This window comes from Sander lucioperca, chromosome 15 (assembly GCF_008315115.2).
Source record: "Sander lucioperca isolate FBNREF2018 chromosome 15, SLUC_FBN_1.2, whole genome shotgun sequence".
Lineage (NCBI taxonomy): Eukaryota > Metazoa > Chordata > Actinopteri > Perciformes > Percidae > Sander > Sander lucioperca.
In genome coordinates, this window is record NC_050187.1 from 10,938,988 (window position 1) to 10,952,180 (window position 13,193).

The following is a 13,193-nucleotide window of genomic DNA, read 5'->3' on the forward strand; positions in this document are numbered from 1 at the left end:
AGCCCTGCGCTTATTTTGCATGTACCCTTACAATTATAAGCCGGTTTTTGCCAAAGCCTGGAGCTTGAGCCCTACTGGCTAATTTGTGCATGCACAAGCTTTTGGTAATAGCTCACCTGATTATAGACACAGTCCAAATCAGAGTATAACTGGCCTGCGTGACTGTTTCTGGACAGTGAGTTTTGTGAACTTTAAACTGTACAAAATCGTATAATCCCAGTGTTATATGGACGGCATGATATTTTTAGATGATATGCAGTACCTTTTGGCATCCTGTAGGTTGTCTTAATGCTTTGTTCAAGTATACAGGCTCATACCTTTGCTGGATGAGTGGAATGAGGTCAGCAGTTATGTAGTGATGCTCCGTTGTGGGTTAAGTGTTGCGTTATTGACTGTGCAGCAAAGGAAGTTTATTTGGAACTGGGGCAGGTTTTTACTTCACCCCAACACAGAATTTGCTGCATTATTAAAACACTGAATGTTTCATTTGTGGAAAAAAGAAAGCTCAGTTATTTCTAAGACTCATTAAATCAGTCGACACACCATCAGAATCAACATAGACCTGAAGTGGATGTGTAATTATACAGTAAGTTAATCATTTGTAAATGGATAACTAATTTTGACAGTCCATTTAAGTGTACTGTAGCCTTTCTCTAAGTTGCATTACTAATCTACAGTTTTGGCATTTGTTCCTTGATATCAGTGATCATTTCTAATTGGACCGTGCTTGCAAACCCTCCTGACATGTTTCTTTATGTGTTAATGTTCTGGATGCCGTTAGGTGTTTAAAAAAAAAAAAGGCATTATGCTAGTGTATGACCAGCAACAGCATGTCTCCTATTCAGCCGTTTTGTGATGGATGCTCTTGAGGCGTACCATACTGTAGATGTCTTAACTCTGTGGATACAGTTTGAATCTCAGTGCCCTGTTGAGAAAAGAAGTCGATAAGAATAAAATGTGATTTTTGCCACTCTTTTCCTCCTCTTGATCCTATTTTGCATAATGTTAATTAAGATTCCTGTGCTGCAGGAATTTTGATGGAGAATTAGTGAAAAGCCTTGTTTCTGTATCAACTGAAACCGCTCCGTGTGTTTAAAAAAAAATGCTGCTTTAACTGCTTTGATAAAGAAATAAATCTCCTTCCAGTAATTTTGTGTCTCGGTGTCTTTGTCATTTCCAACAGTTTGTCTGCAGACAGTGGAGGGCGATGAAGAGCAGGGGTAGGGGGAAGCTATGACTGGGAAAGAGACAAGTCTGTCACAGGATTAGGAAGAGTAAATAATGCAGACAAGCTTGGCCTTCTTGTGCCTCCTCTTTTAGGGTACACACTTAATTTGGATACAGATACAGTTTATGCATACACACAGTTTACTTTTTTGTGTTTAAATCATGGACAAAGATCGGATCCTTCGAAGCCTATGTTCAAAAGAGTTCTTGAATCGCTGTTCCACCCCCGTTGCCTGGTTGGTTTAACTGCCCAGGGTCTTCCAGGATATCCACGGCTGTCTTTTCTGTGTTGTCCAACAGGGGGCGCCACTCTGGGGCTTCAATGGCATCCAGAAGAGCAGCCAGCTCAACCTCCAACTTCTCAACTGTGTCCTCCACTTTCTGCAGGGGGCAGAAGACATAGTTGTGCAGTTGACATATGAATAATACATTAATAAGTTGTATTATGAATAATAGAATCATCACCCATGAATAATACAGTCACTTATTCAAATGAATAAAACAGTTAGTAAGGTAAGGTCAAAGTAAGCGTGGGGTTTGTCAGATGAATGTGGACTAATTTATCAGAGTTTTGGGGGAAAAGTTGAGGAATCATGAGGTTTTTTTGCACAGTAAGTGACTTGGGATGTGGCAGTGAGCCACAGCTTTGTCAACATCCTGTCCTTGAAAAGGAAATGCTGAGGATTTGTTTTGGCAGCCTTAGATGGAGAGAAAGCGGACATTTCATAATGAAGATGACAAGAGCAGGGGTAAAAACACCCCCGATCCTAAGCAGGTTTCAAACAACTGAGTGCTGAATTTAAGCTTGGTTTGGAAACAGCACCTTCTCCACTACATCCAGGCGGTTGTGAAGGTTTGTGTGCTCTTGACAGGCACTTGAACGCACCGCCCGAGGTCGCAGTTCAGGTTCAGGTCCTGCAAATGGAAAAGATGCATACCTGAGTGAGTTACAGTGCATAATGTGAGCTTCTTATAGCAAACCATGAAAAAAGCACAACCGCTATTGATCATATGCTTTAACACTAATTTCAAAAGGAGCATTTCACTTTACCTCCACATTAAAAGAGGTATTAGGAACACGAATTAGGAGAACTATTCATTTCTAAGAATGTGCGAGATGCTGAACCTTTTCTGGAAAACAGCACACATTTCAACCAAAAACACAGATTTCACACATAAAAAAGGGGCAATACAATAATATAACTAATTTCAGAGTTTAAAAGAATAGTTTGACAATTACAGAAATATTCTTGATTTTGGCAGCGTTGAATGGAGCCAGGCTAGCTGTTCCCCCTTGTTTGTTTTCAACTCAAATAATCTGCCTTTCTCATGCAGAGTCTGAAACGAGTTTAAATCTGTTGAGCAGTCAGGACACCATAATGCTCTTGGTCTGAATTGACTCCTGCAGCGTGAGGAGGGCCACACGCATTGTTCCAGCCGTTTCCCCCTCACAGTTATGCTTCCAATTATCTGTTTTTCTTTGAAGCCGACATATTTGAGGGGAAGCCTGCATCGTCTGGCAGGACTCTGCTTCCATTTTCTAGCGCCTTCTTAGTGGCTGCGGGCCAAGCTCCCATTGATAGCATTTATACTTTATAAATAAGTGAACCTCTCATTCATTGACAGAATGCTGGCAGCGGTGCTGTCGCTGTTATTTAGATGAAACATTTGCAGTGTACACAGACGGCTAATGTCTGAGAGCGTTTGTTGTTATCTGACTTTAATGATACTAAAGGCCGTTTTATGGCTCTGCGCAGGCTCCACGCAGAGCTTTCACCATAGCCTACGTAAGTGGCCTGATGTTTATACTTGTGCGCTGGTGTGGGCGTCAAGGCCGGCATGTGTGTGGGTGGGGGGAGTGTGTTAGAGCGAGGGAGAAATGAGAGAGTGATGGTGATCTTCAGATTGAGTAGTGACTCTAGAGTCATAGTGAGAGAAACAAAGCGTCTCCCCTGTGTTTTCTGACCACGGTGGGAAATCTGTAGCAGGAAAAGTTAACCCTCTCCTTGATTTCATGTTGTTTATGGAGAAGGAGAACCAGGAAATGAGTCAGGGGAAATGCAACGCTACCAAGCCACGGCCGAGCGACGTGCATTTTTCGAGATGTGCACGTCAGGCTACGGCGTAGGGTCCGGTGGGGGTACGCCGTAGATTCTACGCAGAAGCATAAAAAGGCCTTAAGGCGGTGTAAGGTTGCCTCTGTTTTTGTCAATATCATTCCTCTCACACCGTGGCCGCTTGCCAATGACCAAACAAGGATGTGCTTTCACATTTTATCTCGGAAAACTATAGTTAGGAGTTCATTCCATTAAAAAAAACTATTTAGGTCACTTTTAAGTTTTCTGTTAGGTAACCTCCAATGAGCCAAAATACATTGAGCTCCTCTTTTTTCTTTGCTTTTCTTGAAGTTAAAATCTAATTTTCTTGTTGACGGCTTTCATTTTGGTCACTTGTTTGAGCACAAGGAGAAAGATTTCTCGACTTTTAAGCTTTCTGGGTTAAATAAACTCATTTCCTGCCTGTCTGTCCTCTCTGTTTCACTGTCCTCATTGGAAAACAGAGCTTCACATGTGCACACTTTATTTTTAGAACAAAAACACACAGTCTGTCAAACAAACAGACTGTGGCTTTGTTCAGGTTTCCATCTTCTTGGCTCTTCCGCAGCAGCTACAGCTGTTAATTTCATCAAATCCACATCTGGCTTGGACTAAAGAAGATGAAGACAAAGTGTATCTGTTAGCGTTCATGAGGGCACATTGAAAATCCTTTTTTCATCATCTTTTGCTGATATGGGTGTAGATATAGGAATTGTTTCCTGCTGATCTCACACTGCAAACAGTATCCGCCCTAACAAGTCATTTAGTCCACCACTCATCCTTAAAATCTTTTCTTCCTTAGGCAATAAAAGCTGTGCCATTCAGAGTCGGCCAGAAATAAATCCCACATCTTATTGTGCACATAATGTCTTCCCGTGTACAGCCGTGCCTTAGCATCAGGCTGCCTTGATTTGACAGAGATATCCCATGGCAACATTTTACAAGCTCCATTACAACCGGGGTTCAGTACATGCAGGAAGCAGGCCAAGAAAGAGCAATGGATGGATGGAAGGTACAGTAAGGAGATTTTCTCAGTGAGTGGGCAAAGCAGATGTCTGCATTGGTGGTGTCCATGAAGAGCCATTACCATTAGGCCTATTAAACCTCACCTGCTTTGGTTTGATGGTGACAGATGAGATATCAGCAGTCTGTGGTTTTTGTTGTTGCATTCCAAAACAACCACAACGGAATGTGCTGTTGTTGATCAGCACAAAAAAATCCCCCCCCAAACCACAGCTGTGCCTCTATCATGGTATCAGTGTGTGTTTATGTCAGTGTGTGATCAGTGTGAACACAGCACAGGCTGGTCTTTGGCAGAGCTTGCAACATCGAGCTGCATGCTGATGTTCATGATGAATGCTGTTATGAAAAGGAAGAAGTGTCTCTGTTGTATGGAATGAACAGATACGATTACTGTGGCTGATGTGAAATAGCTGCTCCGGCTGAGATGTTACGTTATCACCAGTCTGTGTTTCCCAACAGCGAGAAGGCATTTGTTCCCGTTTGAGTTGGCTTTCGCATTTGTGCAGCTCGTACAAAGACTTGTTTTCTCGGCCAGAACTGTTCCAGGAGGTTTAGAGATCATATAATAAGCCAACACACCACAACGAAACACACCGCAGGAACAGCAAACAGATATGATGATCTAACTCACTGACTCCACCCGAGGACAAAGGTGAATGACCGTGTGTGTGTGTGTGTGTGTGTGTGTGTGTGTGTGTGTGTGTGTGTGTGTGTGTGTGTGTGTGTGTGTGTGTGTGTGTGTGTGTGTGTGTGTGTGTGTGTGTGTGTGTGTGTGCATGTGCGTGCTCTAGCTGTTCTAGCTGTGGGGGGGTTTGTGCACTGACATGGCTCTCTCTCTACAGGAGAGAGGGAGTTCGGCCAAGTGCAAAATTGAGAAATCCGTGCAACAACTGTGGTAAACATTTAGGTGGGTTCACAAGCTCGATCAGTGTAGAACAAAGTCCTGTTCTAAGATATGTGTGCTGCATACCAGCCTGTTTGAATATGTGAAGTGAAAGAAACTGCATATGGTGTGCAATAACAAATGTGCCCTGACACTTCAAATGCTTTCACCCATTACGTTAACTAATGTTTCGACTGCCTTCACCTTTGACTCGGCTGCTTACACCTCAAAGGACATTTCAACTGCTTTCAGAGCATACACTGACACATTAACTCTGTTTTACTCTCATCTGATATTTCAACTGCCTTTATCCCTAACTAAACAGACATTTCAACTGCTGTCAGATTTGACATGCCAACTGTCACTTCAACTGCTTTGAACATAGACTGTAAAAAAAGATGGCTGAAGCATCTCCACTTCCTCCCACTGTAGGCTACAAAAGAGAAGATAAAATATCCTGGTTATTTTGGCGCCAGAGTGATCGGGCAATGGCGCCGCGGTATTGAAGTCCCGCCCATCGCCCGTCTGACCAATAGTGAGTCAGTCACAGCTGTCAATCATGACGTTTCACCCCATTTTTATAGCATCAAATAACTAATACAAACCAAATGTATCAGAAAAATGCTTCAAAACACTTGAACAAACATCAGCGTGATAACAACGACATAAAATAAAAGAAACCATATTTGGGAAAGATGTATTTGATTTTTTCGTTTGTCCCATGTCCCATCCACTAACATGGAGGGGGCGAGGCTTATGCCCTATACTGCAGCCAGCCACCAGTGGGCGATCCAGATGTTTTGGCTTCACGTATACAGTTTATGCATCAACCCCTGGCTTAGATTGCACACACTTTTAATATCTTCAGTGCGTCAACTTCAACTGGAATTTCAACCTGCTGTCGTCGCTTTCAATTCAACTGACATTTTAGCTGCTTTCAGTGCATACAGGTCAACTGACACTCCAGCTCATTTTTACTTTTGACTATTAGATCGACTACTTTCCGCTATTACACCTCAATAGACATTTCAGACGCTGTTGTTGCTTACATGCCAGCTACACTTGAACTGTTTAAAATATACACACTGTTTACAGGGGGGTCTATACAGCACTTACAGTTAAACTGACCTTTCAACTGCTTCATAATCAACCGATTATTTCTGCTTTCATTGCTTACAATTCAACACTCAATTCAACTGCTTTCAGCACTTTCAGCCTGGTACCAAATGGCGTATAAATAACATGTACATTTCTGAAGGGATTTCCCGTGTCATCACAACACATTTTTAGCTTTTTGCAAATGCAATTCACGCCATTTATTCTCTGCTGACTTATATTGTGACATAGTATGAAGAGTGAGAAAAGTCCGCTTAGGGAGGAGAGATGGGGTGTGTGGGTCAAACAAACACAGGAGAACGGGGCGTTAAATGACCAGCGAAAAGCTGAAAATGTGTTTACATGACATGCAAAATGTCCTTAAAAGTGGCGTGCTATTCATATGCCTTCCCATGACAAAACAATAACATGTGAACAAAAGATTGTAGCCTGTTTTCAGTGAGCATTTTTTTATTCTCAAATGAACCATTTAAATAAGAACTATTCCACCCAAGTTAACTTCTTTTCATGTTTTAAATTGAGCTTTTAAGATGAAATATAAGACCAAATGCTTTGTGTGTGTGTGTGTGTGTGTGTGTATGTGTGTGTGTGCTTGCTTGGTGCATACAGTGAGTGTTCATTTGGCTGTATATTGCCTGCAGTTGGCCATTTTTTCAGTATGAAGTCAGCGTAATTCACACTTGAGGCCGTAACTCACAGATTTGGCTCTGGAGGGTTGGCCCACATTTTTGTGAATTTCCATTGGAACACTGGTAAACAAAGTCAAACGCGCTGGTTAGAAGCCGGCAGATGGACATAATGGATGGAGGAAAGAGTGATTGTTTGAAACTATGCTGACACAATATTAGATTAAGTGTAACCAGAGCTGCAGTGATATTAGTAACAGATGTGCTGGCAACCCTTGAGCACACACACACACACACACACACACACACACACACACACACACACACACACACACACACATACACACACACACACAGACTCACATGTGTGTGCATGAACACCCATGATGTCAGTTCAGCTTCATGTGTGTTCATCCAGCCATCGTCTACACACACTAACATCTGTGAAACATGTAAAATGTATTGCAACAAAGACATAATGTATGGAATAGACACGTTCGGCATCAGATAATATATTACCACTCCATAAATCCTCTGTTCTAGTAAATCAACGCACTGAACACAAATCTGCTCAGCTGATTTCCAGCTGTTTGTCGTCCAGGTCTTCCTGTCTGACCTATGACCCCTTTACCCTCCCTCCTTCCGACTACACCCAGCTACATCCCTTACCTGCAGCAGCGTAGCCAATCAGAATGAAGATGAGTCCAACTGAGGAGGTGAAAGGACAGGTCATGGTTGAAATCTGGCGACGACGAGTGAGGACTGTGTGAGAGAAAAGGCACAAACAGCGCCCAATTCTCCTCTAATTCAGAACCAGACTGAAAACAAAATGATTTCTTCTCCTCCACAACTCTTCCCCTCTCCCTCTTTGCCCTGCGCTCGCTCTCTTGCTCCCTTATCCTTCCCTCGGTGACTTGGTTGCGCCGAGTTTTCCTAATGAAAACATAAGATGCCGAACAAAAAGCTCAGTATCTGGGAAGGGGCGGGAGGGATGTGCTGGGGAGGGGACTCTGATCTCAGTTCAGCCACACACTGACTGGCTGTTAAAGAGGGGAACTCTGGTTTTACTTAGTTGAACGTGTGGTGGAAGTTTTGTGTTATATTTGGGGTCACTGGTATTTTAATGTTCACATTGAAGTTAAATAAAAAAAACATGATCAGTATTTCTTTACATAGTTTAAGAAGAAAACATGACATAAGGGGGCTTACACCTTTCCAGGTAAAAAAGATTTCAATGTTATATTCTTTTTCCTATTCCAGTACTGGAGTCTTACACACACCCTCTTTTGACTTACAGCTAAATGTAAAGAAATGCCGTGACGCATCAAAAGTTGACTTATTTCCAGCTACACTCAAGGTAAGATTGAAGTAGAGAATTGTTTCTGCTTGAATTATTTAAACTGTATTTTCTCCCGATAAAAATCAAGAGAATAACAAATGCTGCTGAGCTCTTTCTGGGAAACGAAGTCAGTGTTTCCCTTCAGCAGGCAGTCAGAGAAATCAAAATCAATTCAGCAGCAGAGAATGCCCTTTATAATCACATTGATTGGGTCCTGTTATTCTCAGTGAATTGACTTCTCTCGCTCTTTCTCTCTCTCTCTCTCTCTCTCTCTCTCTCTCTCTCTCTCTCTCTCTCCCACAGTCTGCGTGACTCACACACCTTCCCACACACACAAACACGACACAGCCAAGACTGTTACGTAGTAAACGTGGTTATCTTCATTAAGCCAGGCTGTCTTCAGCCTTGTGCTTTGCTCTCTCGCCTGGCCTCTTAAGCAGATCGGCAGGTTAAGCAGCAGAAAACAAAACTGGAGGAAAAGTGAGTGAAGGGATCAAAGGAGAGCTGAGAGAACAGAGCCAGAAGACATGTCTGTCTGTCAGTAGATAAAAACCAAGAGATACAGGCCGCAGGACACACACACAAAAAAAGAAAGAAAGAAATGACTCTATGTATCTCATACATGACCAACCTTCTTGGTCATTGATTAATAGTTTTAGTGGAAACTTATATGTCATCTTAGGCAAAATGAAACGGAAATTAAAAATCACATTTGAAAGCACACGACACAAGTAAAAGAATAACAACGTCATACTGTCAGAATGAATTTGATACACTGAACATCACACAAGGAAGGAAGGTTTTTCTAACATGGCACATTCAGGGGTATTAACAACATTTGATTTTTAACATTTAATAGAAAAAAGAAGATGGTAGGCTTTCCTCAGCAGATCACCTCAACATGCAGATGGCTAGTTCACTAATACGCTTATTTTTATGAATTATTCAGGAAACGTTTACTGGTTTATTTATTAGCTGATATAACAAGAGCAGTGTGCATTCATAAACAACGCTGTACAGTAACTGTTGCGGAGTTGTGACAGACAGACATTACAGAGTAACCCTAAAAAATGTAAGGTAGTTTACATTTTAAAAGGTAATTAAAGTGGTTTATAAGCATGCAGAGCAATAATAAAAAAAATATGTACTTATATACATTGTTTATTTTAACACCAATGTGCTACATTGTTAGGTCCTAATTTAAACATGCAAAACTGTAGAACACATGCAAAGCTATAAAACTGAGATATTAGTTTTAACATTATTAGGTTAGGTATTAATGTTACATCATTTTTGTGATTTACATAGCATTACATACATTTGAGCTATTTATTTTTTTTTACCATAAAATAGAAATGACATTAGAAATATCAAAAAACTTAAAGATAAAAAGTTGTTCAAAGTTTAAAATACACTCAGTCTTCATTAAAACAGTTTGTCAAATATGGTTTCCTGTTGTTTTCATGACCTAAGTCTGTCATGTGAACGAGCATATTAACATATTTATACTCTGGAACATAGAAATGATCATATCTTTCAATGTGTGAAAGAAATATCATGCAAATGTGTAGTAGAAATGAAAGAGTATTCTAATCCAGCATGATATTGAATGTAAATGTATGTCAGAGTTGACGTGGTGACCCTTGATTCGGCTGGTAGACACACGGCGAAGCACAGAGCGTCTATGCCAACACACAGCCACAGGATCATGGCGTCCAGTGGGCCGGCGTCACACTGATCTGTGGTGTGACAGACTGCTGGAGGCGGGGTCACCTTCTCTCCGTTTATTTCTGTCCACTCCTCCTCTCTGTGCTGTCTATACGTCTGTCAGGGTTCTTTTTTTCATTGTAATGCCTGTCAGTTGTCATGGTGACCAAACGTCCTCATCAGCATGAAGAGACAAAAAAGACCCTTGCAGCGGTGGAAGAAGTATTGAGATCCTTTACTTAAGTAATTACTGGAATTGTTGGGTCTTTGTAAATTCTAGAGTGTGGTCTAGACCTACTCTTTCTGTAAAGTGTCTTGAGATAACTCTTTTTATGATTTGATACTATAAATAAAATTGAATTGAATTGAATTGAAGTAAAAGTACTAATACCACACAAGAAAATACTCTGTTACAAGTAAAAGTCCTGCATTGAAAATGTTACTTAAGTAAGAGTATCTTAGTATCATAACGAAAATGTACTTAAAGTATTAAAAGTAAAAGTACTCAATGCTGAAAAATCCTCACATTTTAGAGACTGGAAACGATCCAAACTGTTTAATTGGCTAATCATTTCAGCAGTACTTGAAGGTCGTTTTATTGTTGGCTAGTTACATTTATAATAAAACATTGCATTTTATAAACTACGTTTTTGAGCGCAGAAAGTCTTAATTTGTAAAGTAAATAGTAACTAAAGCTGTCAGATGAATGTAGTGCAGTAAAAAGTACAATAATTCTCTCTGAAATGTAGCGGAATGGAAGCAGAAATTGGCATGAAAAGAAAAGACTCAAGTAAAGTACAAGTACCTTAAATTTGTACTTAAGTATAGTACTTGAGTAAATGCAGTGGTGGAAGAAGTATTCAGATCCTTTATTTAAGTAAAAGTACTAATACCACAATGTAAAAATACTCTGTAAGTAAAAGTCCTGCATTGAAAAGGTTACTTAAGTAAAAGTATGTAAGTATCATCAGGAAAATGTACTTAAATTATTAAAAGTAAAAGTACTCGATGCAGAAAAATCCTCACATTTTAGAAACTGGAAACGATCCAAACAGTTCTGTCAATCAACTAAGTGTTTAATCATTTCAGCTGGACTTACATATTGTTGGGTAGTTTCTTTTATAATAAAAGTTATTCAAGTACAGTACAGGTACCTCAAATTTGTACCTAAGTACAGTAGCCTACTTGGGTAAATGTACTTAGTCACATTCCACCACTGGACCCTCGTTGTTGCTTTCATCATTTTATCCAGTCAAACAGTCATCTTCACCTGAACATGGCCCTCACTAAACCTTGTTGTTGTCAGCTCTCTGTACCTGCCTGGCCCCTGGCAAACACCGTCGTTCTGCCTCTTTTTAAGCAGCTACTGTAAATCTCATTTGGGTGAGGTGTGTGGTTGTGTGTGTGAAGTCTGTGACTCCGTCAAAAGAAACAAAGCTCCACCCTTTGCTTTTAAGACAAGTCATTAGCTGACCTTTGGTTTCCATTGACTGTGTCCTAATCCTATTGTACATTTGCTGTACTTACAGGAACTATCAACAGCTTGACTGAAAGCACTACTCCAAGGTTTTTTTTTGAGCTTTGTCATGTGGTCAGCTTACTCACCATATGATGAGTAGACTGGTACCAAATCTTTACTGCCTGCATGATGGACATTTCATCAAATGGTACCATAGTTTCCAAATTATGAAGATTAATCTTTCAGATATTCAAATGTTCCTCCCATGGTCTGTGCATTTATAACTTCCGTTGACAAAACTATAAATCCTCATCAACAGTCCCATTAATTTACATTTTCTACGCTATTATAACTTCAGCTGTCCGGCTAACTTCACTCCCTTGTCTGTCTAAACAAAGAAAGTTATATTTGAAATCATGCAAATCTTTTCTGCCGCATAAAGTTTCTATTATCCAATTTTCTGATTGATTTATGTGTCGCGTTGTGACACAATTCAACCATCCAACAAGCATATTTAAAGAAGCATTCTGGCAGCTTTAGTGTGTGTATAGGTAGTAAAGTAAAGTATCATTTTGATGTGTCAAAATGTGCCCCTCTGATTGGCCCAACTGCCTCTCTGGTGTGAGCTTAGGGGTAGCCCCTGTAACCCCTGTGTGGCCTTGTAAAATATGGTTCATATTCATTCTTGGCCATTTAAAATATTTGAATCTGCTTTTCTGCGTGCATGGCTGCAGGTACCTATGCTTTGACATGGAGGTGTGGATGTCTTAGTTGGAGAATCAAGTGCTAAGTCACATGCTGCTGCTGACGGGGAAAGGGCAGAATTAGCTGCCACGTACGTGTTGTTACTTCTTGGCACTTGTTGAAGAGAAACTGGCGCAGGACTAGGTGTCTGGGTTGATGATAGAATGATGGCTGACTTGAGTTTCTTCCACTCTGCTCTTCACGACGTCTTTTTGTGACCACTTAAGCAAACTGCTTTGTTTCAAAAGTAGGCTTCTATTTCTCCGTGCAATGCAGTGAAAGAGGAGGAGCTGCTTGCAATTTGGCATTTGCAGAATTTACGTACTACCACTCAAATATGAGCGTTTCCCTGCCCCTACAGAGTATGTGCATTTCTGCTTACTAGAAGTGTCTGTGGACTGGTCAGAGCCTACTAGACTTGAAATTGTGTCATCTTACCAATAAAAACAAACAATAAATAAATGTATGTCAATTTGTAAGTATTGGCTATTTTCTATTTAATTTCAGATCAGATCATCTTATAGGTGCTAGGTCAGATCTGGCTGGAATGGTATCAGCAGATAATCACTACTGGAGATTTTAGACTGTTACAAGAAAACCTCTTAATTTCCTTCTGACTTACTTGTCACTATCTGTATGCTAAGGCTGTAAGCTCCACCCATTTTACACTCCATTCACTACTCTCAAATTTACTTGCAAATTCAGTTTGAGACATTGCTGAAGGGATTATCTCTGATTTGACATATTCCTGTAGTGATTTGACTTGGGGCACATCCATTATTTAGAAGGAGCATGTCCAGTGAACGCTGGCATCACTGTCCCTCCTCAGTTCAGATTTGAGGGACAGGTTGGACATCCGATCAGAGCTGAATAGGATCTTGACTGCCTGCTGAGTGCTGGCAGCAGACAATTTAACTTTACTCCACTTTCTATAAAGTCTCTGTTATCTGTGTGGATGGCAGCCTCTCTCTAC

General features: G+C 40.7%; 1 protein-coding gene across 1 annotated transcript; it reads right to left on the reverse strand.

Annotated features, from left to right (window-relative positions):
• Nucleotides 1-768: 768 nt before the first annotated feature.
• Nucleotides 769-7,955, reverse strand: LOC116039430 (placenta-specific protein 9). The gene is made up of 3 exons (XM_031284285.2): nt 7,641-7,955; nt 2,051-2,142; nt 769-1,608 (listed from the first exon to the last, which is right to left on the reverse strand). The coding sequence occupies exons 1-3, from the start codon at nt 7,702-7,704 to the stop codon at nt 1,423-1,425; spliced, it is 342 nt and encodes a 113-aa protein (XP_031140145.1). The 5' UTR covers nt 7,705-7,955; the 3' UTR covers nt 769-1,422.
• Nucleotides 7,956-13,193: the final 5,238 nt, after the last annotated feature.